We start from the raw sequence: 25,359 nt of genomic DNA, 5'->3' as shown, positions 1-25,359 counted from the left end.
CGGATACCGGCTGTTGCGCCGTTGATGATGATGATTATCTTTCAGGTGGTAAACCTTCTAACCATTAAATCCTGTCATCAAGAAATTGGTATTTCCCAAATTTTTGATGTCTTTTCGAAAAGCATATTATTGCTTTCCTTTCAGGATACTCTAAGATAAACCTTGTGCCTGCTAGATATTTCCAGATTTTACCAGATACATGAAGTAATAATGTTTTGAAATCATAAAACAATTTTGACGAACACATCACCTCTGCCTTGGAAACACCACTTGTTCCTTTACAATAAAATTCTATTACCTGCAATTTACAACACGTAGATGTACACAAGATTTTCGAGAGATCCAACTACAGCAGAATATTAATCTACATGAGAGCTTAATCGCAACCTGTTACTGTCGTAAACATTAGTCAGTTACAGTGGTATCGTGCAAAAAGATATCACGCGACTCCACCGAACCCGTCGGCGTCTAAATAAACATGTAACCATGTCGCAAACGTGACATAAAAGACGGGCACCATACTTGCACATTGTATAGGTATGCACTTGTACTTATTCAAAGGTACAATATAAGACCAACTAGACAGCAATCATAGATTCCTCACTTCACAGGTATAAGAAAAAGGCCAGGATGTGTTATCAAAATGGCTTGGACGGTCATATAAATTGAGTGCACACCTATCGTGTTCTCCTGGATGTCAGGGTCTTCTGGTGGCCACAATTGCATCATGGACAACATAAGGCAGCAAGACCAGAATACGATAAGGAGAGTGTTTCGAACTCCCTCAATGTACTCGAGTCATAAATTCTTACTTAAGAAATTCACCTTCAAAATAAGGCTTCAATTACAAGATCCTATATGTGTAATACTACCTTTTAGTTATTTCTTTTTTCTCATTGTTTTTCTCCTCTTTTTGATAAATTTATCTGTGGTATTTATTACACATTTTCGATTGCTTTTCTTTTCCATCGCCAACTTGCTTAGCCCAGCTAAGATTTTCTGGCAACACACATGTAGTATGTCCATAAATACACAAGGATATACGGATTTACGGATTTCGGCTGACGAGGTTGTGGGCGGCGTAAAAGATAGGGTAGCATTTTACAGCTACTACTAGAAATGCATTAGGCGGCAAAAGTGCTTTCTTAGTAAATATTGCCATTATATGTTTGTCGGGGCTAAATATATACAATATAATGTTGGGAAGAGTAAGAAATTTATGCTCTTCTCATAAAGATATCAATATAATAAAGATATCTCGAAATTAAAGGGAATATTTGGGCTTTTATCATAGTTTAGTACCTATCGAAATACTATCACACTGCTTGTACCTTAGTTTCACTAGATACGATGGAAGATAAAATCCCGCAACTTCTGAAAGACGTTTCGCCAAACTAAGCCAAAAGTCGTAGGTCATAAACAAGCACACAACCCAACCTAGTAAATGCTATGCTAAAAGGTCCTCGAAAAGCGCCCCTGCAATCGTCTTCTTGAAAAGACTTAAATTTCAAGTCGAATTCAAAATAGAATAAAGTTTGAACAAGTCTTAACTCAAATTGGAAATCTCTCCCGTGGCAGCTGCGGTTCCTCAAACTGAAGGCAGAAGATTAGCAACTTTTTTTTTCTGTCATTCTCCCTCCAACTCATGGCACACTTCCACCGCCTGCTCTCCACTCCTGTGGCGAGTTCTAACGAGTCGGAAAACCGGAAGCTGGACGCTTCAGGTACGAAAAGTTTTGTGTATTTCTTAGTGCGTAGCACGTAATATATCCATCTATTATGTGAGAGTATCCAATTTCGGATGATATTGACATTCATAGTCTTCAATTTTCAAAGAAGCAACAACTTTGACGTATTATAACTTTGTTAGTAGTTGTTTCCACCAAACTTGGTAAGATCATGCTCTACATTATAGCCTATATCACTACAAAATTTCATGGTGCTAGGATGAATTTAAGGGGGGTTTCCAGCCAACTACAAAAAATTATAGTAATATACTGTTATTAACTTTAATTGAAAAGATATCGGTATGGAAGGTATTTCAGAGCCCAGGCAGTGGCAGCCTCCTGATTTTTTTCAGATTTTTCGGTTAGGTAGTTTATGAGAATGGCCCCCTTAAAGAAATGATCACTTTCAACCCCCCGCACTCACCACCTTTCCAACAAATGTCAAAACTAAGACCGGCTTCGAAAAGTACTAACAGAGACCTTTAATTTGATATCCCACATGACTATATTTGATGAAAAAAAATGTTACACCCCCCTTTTGCATGTATGGGGACCCCCTCTTAAATCCAATGTAAAAGGATGTAACTCACTGCATGAGCGTTCACAGTTCCCACCTTTCTACCAAATTTGGTGTCAATCGCTATAACCGTCTCCGAGAAAAATGCGTGTGACGGACAGACAGACAGACAGACGAACAGACGACAGTTAATACTAGCAAACTGAATGCAGTCTACAAGAGGACAGTTCTGAGGGTATGCTCTGCCTTCAGGACTGTTTCAGATGATGCAGCATTCGTCACCTCTGGAATGATGCCGATTGACATCTTGGCAGATGAGACGGCGAATATATACCATGCGAAGCCAATCTCTCCCTCATTGCAGACGAAGAACGCTGAGAGGGAGAGATCCCTAAATAGATGGCAAGAGCGGTGGGAACGCTCGGGAAAGGGTCGGTGGACTCACAGGCTCATTCCTGCCATCAAGGAGTGGTTGGAGAGACGACACAGTGAGATTAATTATAATCTCACCCAGTTTCTCACGGGACATGGAGGATATCTCCAATACCTTCACAGGTTTAAATTGGAGGCCTCACCCGACTGTCCAAATTGTGATGGAGTCCCAGAGGACCTAGAGCATGTATTCTCCCACTATCCGAGATTTGTGGAAGAAAGGAAGAATCGAGAGGAGACTCTAGGAGAGGTGCTGGTACCAGAAAATCTGGTGCCGAAAATGCTAGCACATCAAGAGAATTGGGATGCAGTCAACTCCATCGCATCTATTCAAGATAAATTGCGAAAGGCAGAGGAAAGGAGAAAAGCGCGGTCACGTTCACCGCGTATAGAAAAAATGGGATTAAGCTAGAGTGAGCTGACTCCGCTCCGTGATGTAATACCTTATGGTGGTTCCGCGTGGCAGGAAGGGAGTCGGGGTGGTTTTAGTGGGCAAAGATCCCACACGCTGGTGTGTCCAGAAAAGTGTCTTTTGAAGATTTCCACCTAAAAACAAAAAAAAGACAGACAGTAAACCGATTTTAATAAGGTTTTGTGTAAACACAAAACCTTAAAAATGTGTGGATAGCGCCGGTGATTTTCCAGATATCAACATGATGCTATGCTATGTTGACCTCATTGCTTCCTAGTGTACTGTAAACTCTTGGAATCAAATTGGATTGTTTCATGTGAGTAACGAATGAGAAATGGATGCTGATGAATACAGAAGTTCACATAAGCGAAAAATCTGGGAATGAAGTGAAAACCCCCTTTGAACCCCTATATTATATTTTTATTTCATTAAAGCCTCTATTCTGAGTCCCAAGGAAGCTTCGAACCCGGAAAAATCATCCCTTTTTCTTCCCTTCCTCGTCAGTTTCGCAAATACCGATTCTCAGGACAGAATGCAAGGAGAGCTTACGCAGCACATCGGAACCGAAATAGACTTGAAGTCGGAAAACGGACTTGTCTTGGTGGTCTTCAATCTGGCATTAGAATAGGCCATCAGGAAAATTACAAGAAGTACAGCAGCAACGATACTATTTAAATCCTTGATGCTTAAAATCGCGGGTGGAAATTAGAGAAGATTGGAGATGGTGTATCCTGGAGGTACAGATCATTGCTGGTCATGACATTGCTCCATGAAAGTTAGGATCTGCAACGTCTAACTTTCTACCGAAGATATTACCCCTATGAATTTTCCGGGCTAGAAAACTTTTAGCTATATATATTAGCTTGATAGTGAGCGACCTTGTGTACACAACAAAGCAATCACGATATAGTTCAGAGATTCCTTCATTATGTAGGTTACGGCTATTTATTTACTCCTTGTAAGGGACGAAAATACAACTAAGGATTCTCCTCTTGAATGCGGCTATGAACGGGGTTCTATTAGTACGCTATGCAATTCACTATAACGAATACACAGGAATAGGGGATGTGTACCAGTACCAGTACCAGTTTCGTAGTTTCACGTAGTAGGGATTTTGGAAGTTTTAGGTTTTTACAAAACGAGAACCAGTCTCGGACTGGTTATCATTAGCATAGGTTACTAGTTTTCTCATCGACTGTCTCGAAGAAAAATCTGATTTGCTTCTAACTTATTTGAAGTGAAAACTCTTTGGTGTGGGTCGTATATGTTGTGGCTCAGGGGATTATGGAAACTGGCAGCAGAAACTAGCGTTGTTCTTCTATACTTCCTGGACCCTGTGATATTTCGTTTTTACAAATGGGCCAGTCGTAAGACATAGATTGACGTCCCAAATATTGAACAAAGGTTGATGAACTATTTGGTATTGTTGGTCGATTACATATTTAATCAGTTTAGTTGTGATTTCATCGAATTTCCCTAAGTCGATTAACTGCACGGACCGTTTCTCCTATACTTGGTGGGGGTTGCATGGGACGTCGTCTTCAATTCGATGAGCCCCTGTTCGTGCCCGGAGAAAGATTACCCGCAGTTTAGGACAGGTTATTTAAAGGACACTGTGATTGTTGGTTTCGTAAATTTCCGGATCTAGCTTACGGGGAGGCATGACATCGTGACGCATATACTTGTACCCGCACCTGGAGGGGCTCAAGATTTGATTAAACTTGTATTCGCATATATATATGTATTTGTGATGAGTCGAGTCCACTTATTAGGGTGTCTTTCTGAATGTCGAATGGTTTCCAGCAACACCATGCAGATACTTTCGGATATTCCTCCTCCTGATCTAGAGGTAATCACGAAAATCCAGGCGCACCTTTGCTAAAAAATTATATTATGAGCAGTTATCAGGTGGAGTGACTAGGGCCATTTATTAGCTTCAATGAGTTTCTATCCTCGCGAAACCTTTGTTCCAGGTGGAGGTGCGTTTAATGTGGGCTAAATTCATAGGGCTGGATAATAGTATCTTTGATGTAAGTCAGTTCCTTGTTAGCAGTGAAACGCTATGATGCGCTAATCTATACACGTGTGCCTTCTTCCATCGTCATTGTTTATTTGCATGCAGTATGGTGGGCAAATGGCTTGGTTACGCCCTCCGCACTGAGTTTATTGTAGATAAGCTGTTTGGGAGTACTGTTCCCAAGTACTGGAGAACAATATTAGAGTCTGTAAGGGGCTCATTGTCATTGTTATTTGCTGCCTTGGGGGTGACACTATGAAAGCATATGCTGTAGGAGAATTCTTGAAAGAGATGAACCGGGACTCAAATATAAAGATCGAGAGGTTGACGTTGAGCTAACATAGAATGAAAAATTCTGGCTTCCAATTTTATATATAATAGTTATATATATATGAATAACAGTATTGGTGATAGCGGCGCAATTACTTGTGACTACAAGCTTTTGAACGGATTTTGCATTTAATCAACAGGGAAAGCGACAGACCGGATTCTGCACCTGATCGGGCCAATCTTGAATCGCTATATGAACATTTTTGGTGACCATAACGTGATCTTTAAGGTTGAGCTTAGGCTACTCAACGCCCAAACCGAAGCTCTAACTACCTGAAGGACTCCAGAAAGAGGAAGACCACGAAATATGTTGCGGCACGATCAACGTGACTAGATGAACTTTGAGCATCATTCTCCAAGCAAATGATTATAATCAGCAGATAAGCTACACATGTCCCTACCATCCGTACTTTACGTTTTTCGATGCGGTGATGCGCGAATACGTCAAGGTGAGGAACGACTTAACTCAACGGGTTCATCTTTCTGAGGGAACCTTGAAGACAGCATTTACTACAACCCCACCAATAAGACCAAAGAAGCAGAAGGCCATTGGAATTTCCGTGGATGCAAGATGCGCACAATTGAGCATATCATCAAATTGATGGAGTCGAGGAAACGCAACCTAAAGCCTATTATGAAGTGAGGGCTACAACACTCTCTACATACTGGCAAGAGCTTCGTCAAGGCCATCATTACGGATCCAGTGACAGCGACTACTCTAAAATTGAGGACAGAACTCAAAGCGCTCTCATATTTTTGGCTCATTGTCATGAACACTTACAATCACGCTCACCAGAATAGCAACGAAATCCGACAAACGGCAAAGTTCTCGTACGCTGATAAAATATAATCCAACATCCAAAAGCAAACAGAAAAGTCTCGAGCAGTAATTTCAGTACGAAAGTATGCAGACTAGATCAACTTTCCTCCACTATATTTAATCACTTTAGATTTTTGCGATTTAGTCCCCTTCCTTACTAGGCCGTTTGGAGTTTAGCTCCTTTAGGATTGAAATCTTCGATGGTATCAATCCGCCTTGAGACTTCACGTCTCTATTAGAGTAGTTTACTCTCCCTACTCTCGAGGTAGGTTTAGTTTCATTAACTCCTAAGTCAAGGCACGTGACAAAATCTCCGTGTCCTGACAGGGAGATAATATTGAAAAACGAAGAACCCCGGTCCTCATCTCACCGAACTGCTAGCATTTGGGTTAGCTCCAGCACGTGTCGCCCGGTCCCATGTATTACTGGCAACTTGTTAGAGGAGTTTGGTTGGTTGACAGCCTTAGTGACTGTGTTGGGGCCAAGATGCCACCCTGAACTCCGGTCGTAACAAATCTGGGCGCAACGTACACTACAACTTGGGATTGTACTGGAATGAAAGGCAATATATTTGTGCAGAGTAGAGAAACTTTCCAAAATATGTGATCAATTTATGGGCAAACGTTCCCGCTTCATTACAGTGCAACAGTTCAATCATCTTCTAGGTGATATCAACCGAAATAACGAACACAACAAGAGCCCTGAATTTAACATAGCCAACTCTTTATTCGGGGTACTAGACTCAGACTACGCAACTAAGATGGCAATCTTTATTAAATATTTAAAGGGGAACGATGCACACTTGGAAAAACTAAACAGAAAGCTCATTTCATTCATTGAATCATCTTGCACTCAATCAAACCATAACTCGGATGAACAACATATGCAAGGAAATGTGGAAAAGGGAAGCAACACAAACATTCTCCATGGCAGTTATGCACTTGTTGCTAGTCATCAACAGCTACCAAAGGGTTCAAACGGCGTTACTAAACCTACTTTTCGATACACATCATGGGAAATTTAATCCTCAATTATAAGCATCAGAGCAACTCCGCCAAGAATTATTGATCATTAAAAAGGAATTTCCGCCACATTTGCGCTTACCGATTAAGTCATCTGATCCTTTGGAATTACATATATAATATAACCTCATGAGCATTGAAGCATGGATTGTAACAGATCAGACACTTTTTCGACTGAAGCTAGCATGGTTCGAACTTCTACATATTGTACCGGTACCCATCACCCATCGTGGTCACTCAAACTATTTGCAGCTACTTAATTACCAGCTGGAATCGAAGCCAATATTACTCAATCTCTGAAAAGGAGCTCGCAAATTGTCGCCATACATCAAATCTCAACGACATCTGTAAACGGTTGCATCCTCTCTATCGAATTGAGTCTCGAATGAATGACTCTGAAATGAATTTCATCAGTCATGTTCCGGCTAAGACGAAATGCAAAGTGTTAACGCTAGAACATCCACCAAATTGAACTCAACTAATAAAACCCAATCACTGGATATACTTTACCGAACATGAAAGGGAAATTAATATTGGATGTGGTTCTACCATAACTTAGGGCTCGGCTAAAAAGAAGTGGCATCTTTCAATTGCGCCAAGATCGTACTATACGTACCGATCAGAAACATCTCCGAATTCATTCGCACAGACCATCAACCAGAATTAAGCAACAATATGCGTTCGAGGAATGCCTTCCAAAGGAAATGAACAAAGGAAGCTGCAGCAGCGGGAAATACTAGATACCACCACTTGGGGTACAGGTGATATCCATTCTGTCTCAGTGGACTATCTAGGGTTATTATACTTAGTACCGTAATTATCTCGAGCTATATTTTATGGACCTACGGACGAAGATACTAGTCCCTCAACCTAGAAGCAATACAGCACAACCTTTCACGATTCCATTGAAGCAATAGCAACGAGGGTTGAACTATCGTTCCAAGGGGGAGGATGTTCAGTCATCAACCTCGTTATACAACAATCCATGATATAAATATTCTTCAGCTTTGGCGGTCAAAGAATAGTATAGGTCCCAGGGCGAAACGTGGATTGGTACCCACGATGGAGCATAAAAACTGGGAAACGCCTGCTGAACCAATACCAACAGCTCTACTACCAAACTCTAACTCCACCTCCACGTGGTAATCGCTGGGAGTTCTTTCTTTATGAAAAACTGCAGACGGAGAAGGATGAAGGCGAGTCTCCCGCGCCTAAAAACGGGACCAAATGTACCAACTGGTCCTCCAGGTTGGGAGTTGGGTAGGGCTGACAACCGATGTTACGAAGCCACAGAAAGTGCCTCGGACAAGATGGACTTTAAAACGACGAACTCGGCAACGACAACGGAATAACGATCTTCGCATTTTCTCATGGAACATGCGCTCCCTCTACTGACCGAATGCTGCTCACCAACTAGCCGATATACTGTCCCCCTATAAGGTTGATGTAACAGCGCTGTAAGAGATTTGCTGGACAGGGACCGGTTTCCTGGAGAAGAGGTACTACACCATGTATTATAGTTTCCATCCGGTAAACCAAGTGCTCGGAGTAGGTTTCTTAGTCAGATAAAAAATGAAGCGCCCCTACAGAGGAGACTGCAGAGTCGGAGGAGAATACCTTCTACGAGGCAGTTGAGCGGACCCTCGAAGCCTGTTCCAAGTATGATATCAAAATCATGCTTGGAGATTTCAACAGTCAAGTAGGGATGGAGCCCGTATTCAGGCGTTACGTCGGCTCCCATAGCTTATTCAGGGATACCAATGATAACATAGGGATATCAATGATAAGTTTTACCAACAAGTCAGCAGGATGAGATCTACGGTCAATCTCCAATTTAAGTTGAATTTAGCTTTGGACCCAGGATTACACCAAGATATTTTACATTGTAGGAAAGAAACAATCTTTGTTCCTTTAACCGCGGGAGGTAGAATTTGGATAATCTTGTCTTGGTCATGAACAGCATCAGTTCCGTTTTGGTTGGATTTATGCCGAGTCCACATATTGCGACCTACAGGCACCCCTCTCTCAACACTCCATCCTTCATAATGGAGTAAAAAATATCCCCGCCACCAATATCACCCAGTCGTCGGTATGTGCCCGCTATTTTCCAATATGGGTAAAATTCTGTATATCACTATCAATCAGAACACCGAAGAAATCGCACCACTCTGGAGCGCACCTGTATTCACAGCTCTGGTCAAGTGGTTACCCCCCAGATCAGAGTGGATTATCTCAGTTCTTAGCATGGATATTTTCCAGTGCATAAGATAACCAATCCAAAACTGATTAAGGCTTCCATAATGGCGTGGATTTTACCTTTATTGAACACTTATTCTATATCCAGGAAGGCAGCTATACTGCTTGTACTGTACTGACCACTTAACCGAGCCAATTATTTCGTGGAGAGCAGTTTCTGCCGATTTGCCTTCAAGGTAGGCATGCTGGGACTTAGAGAAAGGCGTTCTTCCCATTATCGTTTTTAAGTGGCTACTTCTTTCGACGGCTACTGTTTTCTGGCTGGATACCAGTAACTCGTCCTCCGTTGATATACCTGGCATCACCACCTCTTCTTCATTCGCCCGTGTTATACATTTTTTTGTTTTGTTGAATTAAGTTAGTCTGGGAAAAATGTTCACCACGGCTAGCCCGGCCATCAAGCTAAGGGTCTCATATGAAACTAAAGATACCCAAGGTATTCAGAGTTCGCATTCTAAAGATCAAGCTTCCGTTTGGCCACGTAGCCCTCGGCGTTGCCATTCAGCGCCTCAATGTTGATCCTGCCGAAGCATAGCGGGAAATCTGTTTTCCGACAGAATAGGCATGTTGAGTAGTTTGATGAACTGGTCAACAACCAAAATATCGGCGAGTTGAAGGTCTCGCCAACTGAAGACGATGGACGAATGCTGCCACCACCAAGCATAGAAGAAACAGTCCGTGTAATCCACCGGTTTAAAAACCATAAGTCGCCAGGAGTCTGAAGTGAGTGAAAGAAGATAAGAAAGGACCTCAGCGCAAAACCGGGATTTCTGGAGTTCCTTACTAAGGCCTATACCAGATACCAATTATTGCGCCGTTGATGATGAGCTCGAGTAGTTCCTTCCAAAGGAATTTCACCAAGAGATGAATTTCACCGAAATATGAAGCTCCAGCAGCGGGAAATGCTAGATACCACTTGGGATACATTTGATGTTCATTCTGTCTCAGTGGACTATCTAGGGATAATTAGCATTGTAATTATCTCTAGCTATCTTCTATGGACCAACCGACGGATAGCGACGAGCAGCAGGCCGAAGATGCCAGTTCCTCAACCTAGAACCAATACAACGCAATCTTTCACGAGCCAATTGGACCAGTAGCAACGAGGGTTGATCTATCGTTCAAAGGCGGGGAGCATGTTCAGTCATCGACCTTGCAATACAATAATCCATAATATAAATATTCTTTAGCTTTAGCCGGATTTTACATTCGATCGAATGCTATACAATCGGACTAATCTTGCATCGCTATACAAACATCATTTTTAATTTCAAATTTCATTTGAATCTGAAAAATTTCACTCATAAAATTAGCTTTTCCCCCTCTATCCCTTAACAGCTGTGGCGCAAAAAGTGATCCTAATTCTACTTGCAAAGTATACTTACCAACGCCTATTCTTGGAAGTACTGATACGGTCTATACAGGTAAATTTCCAACTGAATATTTCCAATAAAATTATTGCAAGCTAATACTGAGTTAGCTTTTACAATCAGCATATATCCATATCTTCATTTTCGACGTTTTTCCGCAAGGTAGATTTTTTTCTCATGTGGACCGTCTTTTAACCGAAGTGCAAACGTATCTTAGTCATATCTTATCATGTTGTTTGCATACTAAGGAAAACCCCCAATGGCTTGTATTAGTAAGGCTCCATTGCTGCAATATCTTATTAGTTCATTGGAATCGAATTTCGCTCCACTTCCTGTTCTCTCAGCTAATGTACTTTTTATTTGTTTATTAAGTGCAGCTGGAAATACTTTCACTTCCTTTGATAGTGTCCCAACGTAAATTTGGCTAGCTCGAACTACGCATGAAATTATCCAATAAGTAACTGCAGGACATTGGTTCAGTTTCCTCTGTTTATATTATATGTAAGTAACGTATACTTATGAAGATTGTCTTCACAACGAATTCGGTGAAATTGGAAACTCAACTCAAATCAATCTTTGCTCTTTGGCCGTTACAATACGCTCTGGCCCGCGCAAAAGTTCCAACCCAATCATAACACCCCCTTAAAGCCGCATGCGCCATCTGCATTCGGCTGGAATCGATACTTCCTCAACTATAGCGCAGCCTTCAACCATCGCCTGGTCTCTCCACTAGCGAGTCTTCTGTCATTTCTCTGCCGACCGACGGACATATCGCACGTGTAGTTTGACAATTGTTGCTAGTGTTCCCTCGGTGTTTGCCTTGTTTTGAAATTGTGAATGGTAAACAAAAGGAAACAGGTGCAAACGTAGTAAACAAAAGATAAAATAATAGCGCAAACGTTAGGAGAAAATTAGGAAGAATCTAAACGAGGCTCTCCAATGTCTGTTTTCTCGTGGGTGAGTGGATTTTTTTCATAAAGTCTTAACAGCGATTAATATTTGAGATTCGAAATAAAAGTATTCTGTGATGCACGCAAAGAATTCTTCAGTAGCAGAAAGTAAGTAATCGGAAAAAAGACGAGGCAGACCCTGCCTAAGATTGAGCGATGGCGTAGGTCAGGACGCCAGACAGCTTTTAGGGATATCGAATTGGTGAACCTCGGCGCAAAACCGGGATGTCTGGAATGTTAGATATTGCTTTCTGTTTGTAGTCAAGTCGGCAAGTCTTATTAATTTTGAGGGGCAATTACCGGAATCTGTATTTAATAATCGCGTCGCGTCTTCTCTCAGAATTTCTAGACTTTCCCAAGGGTGCAAGGTTGTCGTTCGGTTTGTATGCCGCAAGAGTTCAAGGTTATCGCGTTGAATGATATGGGTTTCTTCGACTATGTGCCCTGCCACTGATGACCTTATGGACGACTTTTGTTTCCGAACACAATTTACCGCTTCCTTGATGTGCTCATTAAATCTCGTCGTTATCAGGCGTTTCGTTTGTCCTATGTATATTTTATTACAGTCGCTGCACGTTATTCGGTAAATCCCGCTTTTTTCGTCCGCTACCAAAGGATCCTTAACGCTTCCCAGTAAACTCCGCAAGGTGGACGATCGACTCGAACCTACGATTTCCAGTTGGTACTTCTTTACCCAATTCCTGATGTTGTTAAATAGGTAGGAATATGGGATACTTATTCGTCTGGTGGTTACCTCCTTCTGCTGCGAAAATAGCTTCCAATCAATTTCTCAATGGTCTGAGAATTATAACCATTCTTAATAGCGGTGTCAATAATGTACTGTCGTTCCTTATTGAAACCGTATTCTGAAAGAGGGTATGTGATCAGTCGGTGAATCATCCAATTATAGGCAGCCATTTTTTGGGAAAATGTGTGATGTGAAGTTACCGGTATCGTTCTCTGCGTTGCTGTAGGCTTACGATATATCTCGAACTTAAGCTTTCCGTTAGAGTTGACGACATTTAGATCCAGGAAAGGTAGAACCCCATCCTTTTCTACCTCTTGTGTAAACTCGATTTTATTATGAATCTTGTTTATAGAGGAGATGACCATGTCTATGTCGTCCCTTCTAACGATCGCAAATACCTCGTCTACATACCTAAACCATACTTTAGGCATTATTCCCCTCGATTAAATTTCTTCTTCGATTGATGGCATGAACCTTTCAGTGAGTAACGGCGAGAGGGGGTTCCCCATCGCTACTCCCGAAGTAGTTTTGTAAAAGCTGTCCCGAAATGTAAAATAGTTTTCGTTCATGCAGAGCCTAGCAAGGTTAGCGTAGATATGAACTTTTCTTCTCCATTCCGGGCCAGATCCAAACTGGTTCAGCCATCTCTCGAGTTCGAAAATTGACTCTTTCACTGATGTGTTGGGAAACAATGCCTTTACATCGAACGATACCATCACCTCGTCATCACCCATCCTCTCAATGCGTTGCAGCTTCTCTATCAATTCATGGGAGTTAGCAACTGAGTACTTACTATTGGTCGTCCCAATGTTGTTGCACTCATTAATCAACCACTTGGCTATGTTGTACGTCGGTGAGTTCGAGCCCGCAATGATTTCTCGTATCTCATCTCCTTCCTTGTGGATCTTCGGTTGACATCTAATTCTTGGAAGCGCAGGATTAGGCATTCGGAGTCACCCAATATTCGGGAATACCACGCTAGCTTCCTTCAACGCTCGATCTACCCTTTTGATGGATTCGGGCAGTGGGTTATTCCTCAGTTCGAAGAAGTTTCCACTCTCCAATTTTCGAAAAACAGCCTGGTCATACTTAGTTTTTTCCATGACAACGACGTTGTTCCCCTTGTCCGCCTTTAGAAAGTATAGCGGTTTATCACGAAGTTCACGTATTGTTTTTAAATCGCGTTTACAAATCTTTAACGGCGCGTTATTCCGAATGATTTTAGTTAGACCCGAACGAATTTCATCCTTGGTTTCGTTATCCAAGAATTTTATACCCTCCTCGATATTAACCACGGTTTCGTCGGCAACCTTGGTTGGTGGTACCGCGAACGCAAGACCATTGTTTAACAATTTAATTTCGTTATCAGTCAGTTCAATATTCGTTTTGTTTATTCTGGAGTTCCTTATTAAGGCAGGCCTAGACCGGATACCGGTTGTTGGGCCGTTGACGATGATAATCTAATTGGAAAAGATAAAAAAAATCTCCAAGATTAACGCTAAGAGTCAATAAAGTGTAACCCTGCTGGCTATATTTACAGCTGCAACCTAGTCGCGAAAAAATTAAAAACGAAAATAAGGGGAATTTACTCTGAATTCAAGGGTATGTGCAGTTGATTTTGAATCCTAGTTCTCTTTACTCCAGGGAAGCATATAGCTTCGCTCTCAACTTTCTCAAGTCTTATGCTGACCGGCAGAAAATTCAAATTATTTTAAATAAAACTCCAAAACGAATAAAAATGGGACTTGGAGTGCTGCTTCTTAATATAACCATTTCCTGGTGCTATACAAGTAAGATTACATAGTGCGAATTTCGAATTAAAAAAAAAATATTTATTCGTATTTGATCTACTTTGCAACTGACTTCTAAGCAGCTTAGACTAAGCTAACAATGTGAATCTAAATAAAATAAAATGTAATTGATTTTTTTCTGAAATGTTATACAGTGAAAACTCTCATGGGCGGACACCGACCGTCGAGCAATTTTTGTCCGCTCAAGAAGAGTGTCCGCCCATAAGGAGAAATAATACAATTTTTCGAAAAAAATCCGTTGAGGGGGGTGACTTTTGTAAACAAATGATTTTACCTTCTAAAAGATTGTCTATCAATTTTACACTTTCTAAAGATATGACAAAATTTTTATTTAATTCTTTACCAGGCAAAAGTTAAACCAAAAATTTATGCAATTTTTATTTGCATTACATTTTTTTAAAAAACTCGGAAATTGTGGACTGACTTTACATTTTTGGTTTTTCTTCCAAGAACAGTGCTTGAATAACTTTTTAAATGCTTGAAGGCAATATAGTCGTTTTTACAAAAAATCTTTAAGATTGAAATTGTTTTCAAATCAGCACCTCTGATGCTTCCTGAGGCTGTTCAGTCGATCTCAAGCTCTGGGAGTGTTGCTCGGGACTCAGTGGCAAATTCTTTATCGATTTCGAGAAATTCTCTTGCGTCCGAATGGCCCTCCCCAAGTGTTTCTGCCAACTGAAAAATAGAAGACAACGTCGCTAAGGGCAAGTCATCCTCAGAGTTGAATTCTTCGGATTCAGAATCATTTTTATCAAACCCAGCTTTTCTAAAGCAGTTTATAATTGTTACTGGATGCACCTTAATCCAGGCTGCTTTTATGAAATACACAGCCTCCAAGATGTTAATTCAGTGCTAACAAGTTCAACTTTGCAAGAATAAATATCCACACCAACGAAAAAGAACCAACAAGTTTTTTATTATTTCAGATAATTAATCGTTGGAAACACCGCATAATTACACTCAGTTAATTGGTTTTTTCGCCGAAGAAGTGTCAATAATTGCCAACATGTGTTTAGCAAGCATGCTTCGATAGTGAACTTTGAAATTTTTAATAACGCCCTGACCTAACGGCTGACAATCTGATGTCGTGTTGTTTGGAAGAAAAATAATTTATATATTTTGTAATTGCAAGTCGCGAGGATACGAAGTTGGATTGTCTAGGAAAACCAAAATTTTCTTATTTGCTGCTTAATTTTTCGGTCGATTTCCATTAGCCACTGAGTTCTTAACTGTGTTATCCACGTCTTTTTATTAAAATGCCAAATTATCGCCAACCGCTTGATGTCCATGGAGGCAAATGCTCTGGGACGTGCAGTTTTCGCAATCACGACTGGTTTTTCTTTTTCTGCTGCTAAATTAGTGCACAGTCAAATTGTTAACTTTCCTTAGACAGTTTTCCACCGTGGCACTTATCCGATTTGAGAGGAAGCGTATTTCTAAAGAAAAGACCAGTTTCGTCGGGACTATAAATGTCTTGGGGTCTATAACCAATTAGAAGTGCTGGAAGTTTTTTAGAAAATTGTTCAACGTCTTCTGGATTAACAGTAGAGGCTTCACATCGAAATGCTATGTTGTGTCTACTGCGAAATCTTTGCAGCCAACCGTTAGATGCGGCGAAATCTTTAACTCCAAGGCTTAAAGTTATTTCCTTTGCTTTCTCTTAAACAATTGGTCCCGATAATGGAGTGTTTTGTCTTCGGACCTTGCAAAACCATTAATAAACCATGGCACCAATATTTTTCCCTTTTGAATTGATAAAAAATTTTTACTGTTGATATTTTCTCCAGCAATCCATCTGGCCCTTAATGCCTTTTTGTTATGCACAATAAGAGAAGCCTGTGTCTATCCTATGTCAAATCTGGTTCAGACAAGTCAAATTAATTTATCAATATTGAAACTGTTTCAGATTATTTGTCAATAGTTTTACCTTTTGACTAGCACACGCACTGATGTATTTTCATTTTCATATTCGTTGAGAATATCTATTTTCTCTTTCAAGGATTCTCTGACATTATTAATTATTTTACCATTTAGACTTTTCACTTCAACTTGCTGCGATTGAATGAGACAATGTCGCGCTTGTAAACGAAATTTGCACACACTTTTCTTATTAGGAGAGCCCCCAAATTAGTTTTTGGACTTTTACGTTTGAATTCCTACGCGAAATTTTGTGCATCGTATACGCTTCAAGGGGTTCGTTTCCGGCTATGAGGCTTTTTTTAAATATAAAACGTACCGTCCGCGTCCGGTCAAAAGAGGAGTCCGCCCAAGAGTGGCAAATTTTTCTGACATATAGAAAAAATAATAATCAGAGAAAAATTGTCCGCCTAAGAGGGGCGTCCCATTAGGGGTATCCGCTAAGAGAGTTTTCACTGTATATTATTTATTAGTATGTACGTATTTCGGGCGCAAGTGATGCTCTTCTACAGTACCTGATCAACTAAGATCAGGATTCCTACTCTGGGCTAGCAACCTTAAAATTTAAGTTTCGGATCTTATAATTGCTACCCGATTACTTAATTAGAGATCGTGGAGATGTTGCCCGGTGTCACCCTTGTCACCTCTCAGAAGCTTCGATTGCTCGCTGCCCGTGTCGTGGTTCAATGTTTTCCCTTCTAGTTCCCTTAGGATCGCCAAGTTCTCTTACGCGTCCAACTTCCTCCTGCTCCCGCATTCCTTGATGACTTCTACGTTGTCCCATGTGATGCTATGTCTCTCTTCAACCATGTGCTGTGCTATTATTTATTTTAGTATTGTGCTCCTCTTATTCTTCCTCCTGGTCGTTTCCGCTTCTCTCTCGTGCTCTCCCCAGCGTACCGAAACCAGTCTTTTAGCTTGTCCTATGTAGCACTTCTCACAATCTGGACATGCTATTTTATATATCCCACTGGATTCATGTTTTAATTTGCTGTCCTTGGGGGATCATACTCGATAACACCATGTCGATGTTTAGCCCTTTCATCGTTTTTATGAATTTCGACGAAGCCACAGAGTACGTGGCCCCTATTCTTCTTTGCCCTTCCAAGTTTTTAGCAAGGAATGTCATTGTCCTTATTTCTTGCCGTTTCGCTTTTTTCCACATGAGTCTTTCAATAATGGACCGTTGGAAGCCGTTCTTCACTCCGGTGTGGATTATATACGCTATGAAAGAAAAGGAGTACTGAGGGCACGGTGAACAATCAGTGGATCATGGCATGGAAAGGAGCCATTTTGTGTGAATGGGAGTGGTTCGAATTATCTGGTATCGTTCGCTCCGTGTATGTAGGCTTCCTATAGATGTCAAAAGAGATCCCCTTCTTCAAAATCAAGAAACGGGAGTTCTCTATTGATCTCTACTTCCTTTGTAAATCTAAGGTTCCGATGAACCTTATTCAAGACCTCCAGCATCTGCTCCACTTCGTCTTCATGGACAATGGCGAAAAAAATATCAATTACATACTTTGACCAGATCTTTGGGAGCAGGTCTTTGGAATATAGGTCTTTTGTCCATGAATACGTCACTCAAAAAGAGTGAAAGAGGTTTCCCCACTGCCACCCCTCGGGTTCCTATGTAGAACTTCCCTCTGATCATGTCAGGTAGCTTACAACATGCATACCCCACAAGTTTCATACGCATTCCTGTATCTCTTTTTCACTCCAGGAGCCACTCCTTCAGATTCAAAAACGCCTCCTTGACTGGGATGCTTGGAAACAAGGCCTCTACATCGAATGAGAATAATCGTTCATCCGGTATCGTAAATTCCACATCTTTTAGTTTCCTGATGAGGTCCTCTCTATTCCTGATGGATTTTCCAGCGTGTAGTCCCCCTAGTTCCTTAAACCTATTCAATAGCCACTTGGCGATATTTTGTGTGAGCGAGTTTGTGGCTGTTATAATTTCCCGGAATTCGTTGCCAGGTGTGTCGATCTTTAATAGCCCCCTTTATTCTTGGCAGCACGGGGTTAGTCATTCGTAGTTTGGCTGGATTCTCAACAATGTGGCGACATTCCTTTAATACTTTTTCTACCCATTTAAAGGAATCCGGCAAAGGGTGTTTCGTCCATTCAAAGTATCCTCTCGTCCGAAGTTTTTCGAACATAGCCGCTTTATATTCTGTCTCCTTCACTATTACGACCACATTTCCTTTGTTTGCTTTCAAATAAAATACCGGTTTTTCTCTCTCCAAGAGGAACTTTTAAACCTAGGCTTAAACTTTGCACTCCATGCCTGCGTATTTTTCACCATGAATAGTAAATTGAGTCCATGCGAAAGCGTGACAGTAAATGTTCATTCCATTTTTTAGCGTCGTGCCAATTGGATCAGGGCTTTGAAGTGTGTTAGAACACTTCATTCAAGACCGTATCGGTACACTGCAGGATTACAGTACCCTATAGAAGGTAATGCGACCAACATTGCGCTCCACAGAGATTATTACCCTGATTTGACTCAGGTACTTATTCACAGCTGAGTCAACTGGTATCCGACGTTAAATCACGATACAAATCCCACTGCCACCCCGTCTTAGCTTTCAGTAAAGCCGTTTCTTCGGTTAAATAAATTAAATTATTTATTATATCATGGCTTTTTATGGCTTGAGTTTGTGTCGGAAGGAATAAATTGATGTGCACTAAATATTGTTAGAAACACGAAGAGAATCCGCAATTGCTATACTTTTTCACCTACACCTTATTTTTGAACTGCAAACAAAAGAGAGTTAATTTTGAATTTGTACTCCTCAATTTTATAACTTATTGTTCTGTTGAAAAGACGCTTGAAGTCCTCCTCCGGGCACTCGCGATCCATCTTCAATCAGTTAATTATCAATATGGCTTCTAGAGGATGTACAGCATCACGACGGCTTTATATCCCATAACATCTTTAATTCTAGACAATTGGTCAATTACACACAACTTGTGAATGGCATCGCTTCCGAACTAAATAATCAAATGGATCGCCATTATCTGGTTGCCCGACAATTCACAGTGTTACAGTGTTACTCGTCGTTCCAAACATCGTAGCCGCAAATAGGGTGTTCTTCAATGAGAAATGCCATCGCCGACACCCCCTCGATCCTTAAATGTAATCGAACTTCCGAGTAGCTTAAGTACTGAGGAAATTTAAAAAAAATGTCAAGCGATGACGGCTTTTCGGTTTCTTACCAGGGTAGAGGCAAATCGTCAGACGCTGGCTCACCTCTGCCCTGGGAGCAGCGTGACCGAAGCGGCTTGCAGATATTAAGTGCTGCCCTGGTAAGAAACCGTAAAACCGTCATCGCCTGAGATTTTAATAAGCTTTTGTTTCACACAAAACCTTAAAAAAAGAACTGTAGTTGACTTTTTTCCAAAAATGGGATATACTTTTTAATATTAGATGCGTATTTCTTCCACCAGTACATTACCAACTACGAATAGACAGTTGATAGCGTACTGAAGAAAGGCGAACCGGGTGCCCGAAATACGCTTCTACAATTGAAAAATATTCCTTGTTTTAGGAAAAAATAAACTAGACTATCGAAATCGTTTAAAGGAATTTTGTTGTTTGGCGGAGTAGAAGAGGATTGGGTTGAATATACCCTTATGAAAATAATTAATAACGCGACACTAAACCGAAAGAAATAATTGATATTTACTTCTCTATCGTTCAAATCGCGCCCAGTATACTGTGGCGAGTCGGGCATTACTTCGAAAAACAATTAGTGTGCCCTCCCAATGCCTCTACAGCCACAAAGACTGCAGCAGCACGGTGAGGACTTTGTCACTACCAGCTTGTTGCGTTTGCTCAAGGACGCAGTGCGAAAACTGAAGCCGCCACCACCAGCCAACCAGCGAAAACGTGCCTGAAATGCTCAGAGATCTTGACTCCCTCTCGTATGTCTTAATTAGGATGACCGCCGCTGCAGCCCTTTCGAAGTCCCCGAGCGAGGCCTACACGATTTTAGTCTGAATGCCGGAGACACGATCAAGAGGGTCTCCCTAGCCTGCCTAAAGCCTTTCTTCCCAGAAGAAAGCACAGACAGGATGAGAGGCTGGTGGCGTATATTGACTTAAGGAAGCCTAATTGAGGTGGTTTTATGGTTTTATGAAGAACCTTCAATAATATATGTGTTGTCAATTATAATGAATTGCTGCTACTCTCTCGAGTCCAACGAAATTTTCGTTCATATGCTTAAATATCCTATTCTCGATTCGATATTCCTTAGACTATTCTATTTACCTATTTACCTCATTGGTTTCAAAAGTGTAAGCCATTATATTACCTCATCAAACACCTTCAAGTTGCGAAAGGAAAACCATCAAAATTTCCAAACAGATAGTCCCAAGCTTTCGTCCATATAGGTAAATTGTTAATGGCTCAATAAAGCGGAAGACAACCAAATCTTACATATAGAAAGAAGGAAATTTCTAACGGTTGCGACGTTCCATGTTTTACAACTTTATTATCTTCTTTTTTTTTAATGATCACTCTAAGAACAGACCTTTATGGAAATATTTGCAATTCTAAAAATTTTGTCGGCTCTACGTCGTATCAGCACAAATAACTACAATTAAATTGTAACATAATCTACCTGTTAAAATTACATTCTCAATAGCGTCACACCACAATTATATAAAATCACTAAATCAAACAACTTCCGTAACGTTTATTCTAGGGTGCTAACTCTCACGGTCAACTAGGCCTTGGTTTTGAAAATGAACTATGCAGTTCACCGCAAAGGCTTTCTCGGGTACCATTCAATCCGGTCACCATCCAATCAATAAAAGGTGGAGGTGGGCACGTTTTAGTACTGGACAAAGGTGGCTGCATTTTTGCCTGTGGATGGAATAATCGAGGACAACTGGGCATTGGAAATATTCAAGATCAGAATGAATTTGTTCCAGTGTCCGTAGAAAGCCTCGACGGGCCTAGAGTAAAGGGTATCGCTTGTGGATGGGATTCATCAGGTGCCGTTACAAAAGATAAGCAACTTTATATGTGGGGTTCAAATAGTTTTCAACAACTTGGTGTATGTCAGCGCGGATTTGCATTTGTCACAGAACCCATGCATGTTAGTTTACCGCGAAATGAAGGAGCAATACGATTATCAATTGGACTGAGGCATGCAGCGATTCTCACAGATGATAATAAACTATACGTTTTTGGAAGACTAAGATTTGGTGACTCCCATCCAGGAATCATCATTAAGCTAATTCCCTTCAACAAAGGACAAATATACAAATTACAACCTGAAATAAACGTAAAACAAATTATCAGTGGGCAAAATCACTTAATCATGTCCGACGGACACAAAATTCTTGGATTAGGCGAAAATAAATATGGCCAAGTTAATATGTTCACCTTCGACACGGCCATCGTGCAAATTGCTTCCGGATGGACTCATAATGGAATTGTAACGACCGTAGCACCAGGAGCAACGAAAGAAGTGTATTTATGGGGGCGTAATTGCTATGGTCAGGTTGGAGGCGATTCACAGGAAGTCATTCCTGCACCGAATAAGCTTGAACTTGCTGATAATCACCGGCCGGAAGAATTACATCTGGGCTCGGAACATGGCATGCTACTTACCGATAAGGGTGCAGTATTCACGTGGGGATGGAATGAGCATGGAAATTGCGGCAATGGAGATGTTGAAAATGTGTAAGTTTCTATATGCGGTCTATTCATATGATTACATTTGTGCGACATTTTCCATGCAATTAGAATTTCTGTTGTGCTTTCTGTGATTATATGAATTTCTAAGATTTTCCGTTTTTCAGGTACCAACCGACTCTTATCGAGTTACCATCTGCATGCATTATGGCTGGCACAGGTGCAGGCTTTTGTTATGCTATTTGTACTGAATAGTTTGATAATTGTTTAGAGTACTTTCAAAGTAGTATCCTACATTAAAAATGTGAGTTAACGGAACTTCGGCTGTGACCGTAAAACGAAACGAAGTGAATTATATCTAAGTCAGACACTAAACGTGCTATTATTGTTACCTTTTATTCAAATAAGAAGAAAATTGTTATACCACTATTAATTTAAAAAAAAAAAAAAAAATTTATAAATATTCACAATAAAGATGAACCACCTTGAGCATATATTTAATGTTTCTTATGCACTACTCATTCTCATTTCTATCGTAGCAATCAACTTATATAAGCCAACCAAAAACTAAATTTCACTAAATATTTACATAACAACAAAACGCGTCTAGAACGTAAATAAAAATGATTGTTCCGATTTTACAAGTGTGATAGAAAATATGTAGTCTAGTTTTCAGCTGTTTCCAGATATCTAAGCCACATAATAAGATTTATTATGCCTGGAACGTTTCATATCCTTCAAAATAAAAACCAGTTTGAGAGAATTAGATTATTTTGAATGGAGTAGACTCTATTCGGCTGTAACGTATTGTGTCTCACAAGAGAGGATTATGGGCGATAGATCTCTGTCCCAATAACGCGCTATCGAAGTCACTTTTCTCATTTCTCTCGAAAAGTAAAGATTCATCATATCCTTTCAGGGGATCTCCTGGGGAGGGGGGAGGGATATCAACGGATAAGAAGGGATGAACCACGGTTGTATACATCCTCAGACGAAGACTCCATTTCGTTATAAAGGTCCTCCTGCAGCTGTAGGAGACTACACCCAACTCTTCGCTTAATGTATGGTCTAAATTTTATGGAGGATCCAGGATTCCACCCAGCGACTTTATATTTAAAGGTCCAAGATCGCATCTTGAAGACCACACACACCTTTACAAACATTTTCTCCATGACTTCACTCATAACAGAGTTCCCTTTTGATACCAATATCACCAAGTTGTCGGTATATGTCACCAATAACAAGATTCTGACCGGTAGTCCTCTTTGTTTTTGGGGAAGTGCGTATGGACTAGCAATTCCAGGATCGATAGACCAATAGCTTACTCCAAACTACAATTTTAGGCTAGACTACAAATAGAAGACAATATCTAACTCTAGGACCTATCCAGAAGATTCCGTCCAGAAGCCTTCCGCTTTTTAAGAAAAGATGGGCTCCTTTCTTTATTGGGCAGAGTCTTACTGAGTCTCGCAAACTAGTTGTTCTGACAAAAGTTCATTCAGGGTCACTTCCGGTCAGTTTTGATGATCGAATTATATTTCTTCTGGCAGTCCATGTACCGGCTGCCACTATTTGTGCCTGTATTAGATGTTAAAGACATACCTGATCAATTTCCTGAGTTTGAAAGATCTTCATTCTACTACAGTTGAAATGTTTTTTGTTGCACTTTGCAGGGCACTCGTGGCAATGTTGCCATTGTGAGCACCACTTGGCTAAACTCTTTCCAGTCGATCCTTCTGGGGTCTCTGAAAGGGTAGAAGACCTCTACAGGGAAATTTAGAAGGAAAAGAATATAACTGTCCATAAAAATCTCCCCAGTTCTCCGCCCTGAAAGTACCTGCCGGTTAGCAGGACGAAATCAAGGACTTCCTCCCAAACGTCAAAATTCTCCGAACTGCGGAAAAGGATGGATGGTGCATCCTGTTACATGGCCGTGGAGAGGATATCCAACCCCAAGGTGAAAATTAGGTGAAAGAATCGGGCCCTGGGCTAAAATTAAACCGAGTCCGATATTAGTTATTTAGAATCATCTACACTGCTTTGATCATGACTTGTTTGCGTAAGAAGATCATCAGTCTCTGTTGAATCATCGATTTGGATATCCTTCAAAAGCTTGTTGGTGGCGATGATTCGGTTTAAATGGTCGTTCCGTTTTACGGAAAGTAACACTTTCATCTTTGCGCCCTTGACTGCAAACCGCACATTCTAGTTCACCTTTTTTAGACTAAAAAAGGTTGGTGGTACACCTGGGGTTCCTCCTGCTTGATTATCATCCTGTTGTCCATGGGGATCGTGGTGTAGTGCGCCGGCTTCCCGTTACACATTCTGTTCCTCTTCCTCTTACTTTCTTTCTCATCCTGAGATCGATTGCGCTTGAAGGCAGTAAGGTTTGCCTGCTGCTAGTTTCGCGTGAGCGTACCCAAGGTAATGTATTTTTTACAGTAAAGGAGGAAGAGATTAGGAAGCCCATCGGGGCCAGGTCTGACATTGGGGTCAAGGTTACCAATGAGGAACTCAACCAAGGAAGGCGTAAGGAGAGGAATGGCTAGTGATTCGGAGGAGTCTGTGGTTATGAAAGGTGTAGAGGGTGACGGGCTTGAGGGAGAAAACACTGAAGAGAAGTAGGTGCAGAGAAGGTCGCCGGATTGTTGTGGAGAGTTGGCAGTGGAATCAGCGAAGCTGATAGAAGAAGGGAGAGATTGAGTTGTATTACGAGAGTTGCGGGCGTGAGACCAAAAGGGTTTTAAGTTACCGCGGGCAAGGGCGACTTCGACGCTCAAAAGGTACCTTTTACGTGTTTTTCTGACCATTGACTTCAGAGTAGATCGTATAGCCTTAAAGTGAGCAAGGTCGGCGTCATTTTTAGAAGCCCGAAACTTCTTCCGCAGTGTATGTTTCAAGCGAATATTAATATGAAGTTCCGTTGTGAACCAAGTTGGGTACGAACGTAGGCAGAGAGGGGAAGAAGGGACATAACAGGAGAGGAGATCAGAGAGGATATTGTAGAAGGTGTTAAGAGCTTGATCACACGATGAATTGCTTAATATATGTACCCAGTTGAAAGACGCTAAAGTTGAGTTCAGACCGACAAAATTGGCTTTGCGGAAGTTGAACTTAGTGGGTTTACGCTTGGTTTTGGGTTTTGAACGAGGGATTTCCGCTTCAAATTCAACCGCGGGATGGTGAACGTCGGTTTTTACATATGGGGATGTGCCAGGAAATAAAGAGAGGTGGCGCTCGGGGAGGTTGGAAAGGAAGAGATCGAGAGTGCGGCCCAAAGAGTTTTTGGTGGTATTGAAATTCAAGGCAGAGCAAGTATGCATTAGTCATAGTCGACGAAGCAGATGCCAACCATCTGCAATTCAATAGATAACAATGTC

The 25,359-nt window shown here is 41.0% G+C and overlaps 1 protein-coding gene across 1 annotated transcript; it reads left to right on the top strand.

The window, feature by feature from the left end:
• Positions 1–11,666: 11,666 nt before the first annotated feature.
• Positions 11,667–23,295, top strand: LOC119661481 (secretion-regulating guanine nucleotide exchange factor). Its single transcript, XM_038070846.1, has 3 exons — positions 11,667–11,860; positions 21,042–22,027; positions 22,147–23,295. Exons 1-3 carry the CDS (start codon positions 11,843–11,845, stop codon positions 22,232–22,234), a joined length of 1,092 nt encoding a protein of 363 aa, XP_037926774.1. The 5' UTR covers positions 11,667–11,842; the 3' UTR covers positions 22,235–23,295.
• The last annotated feature ends 2,064 nt before the right edge of the window (positions 23,296–25,359 follow it).

This window comes from Hermetia illucens, chromosome 1, assembly GCF_905115235.1.
Source record: "Hermetia illucens chromosome 1, iHerIll2.2.curated.20191125, whole genome shotgun sequence".
In the NCBI taxonomy this organism is placed as follows: domain Eukaryota; kingdom Metazoa; phylum Arthropoda; class Insecta; order Diptera; family Stratiomyidae; genus Hermetia; species Hermetia illucens.
This window is presented reverse-complemented; position numbering and strand designations above follow the sequence as displayed.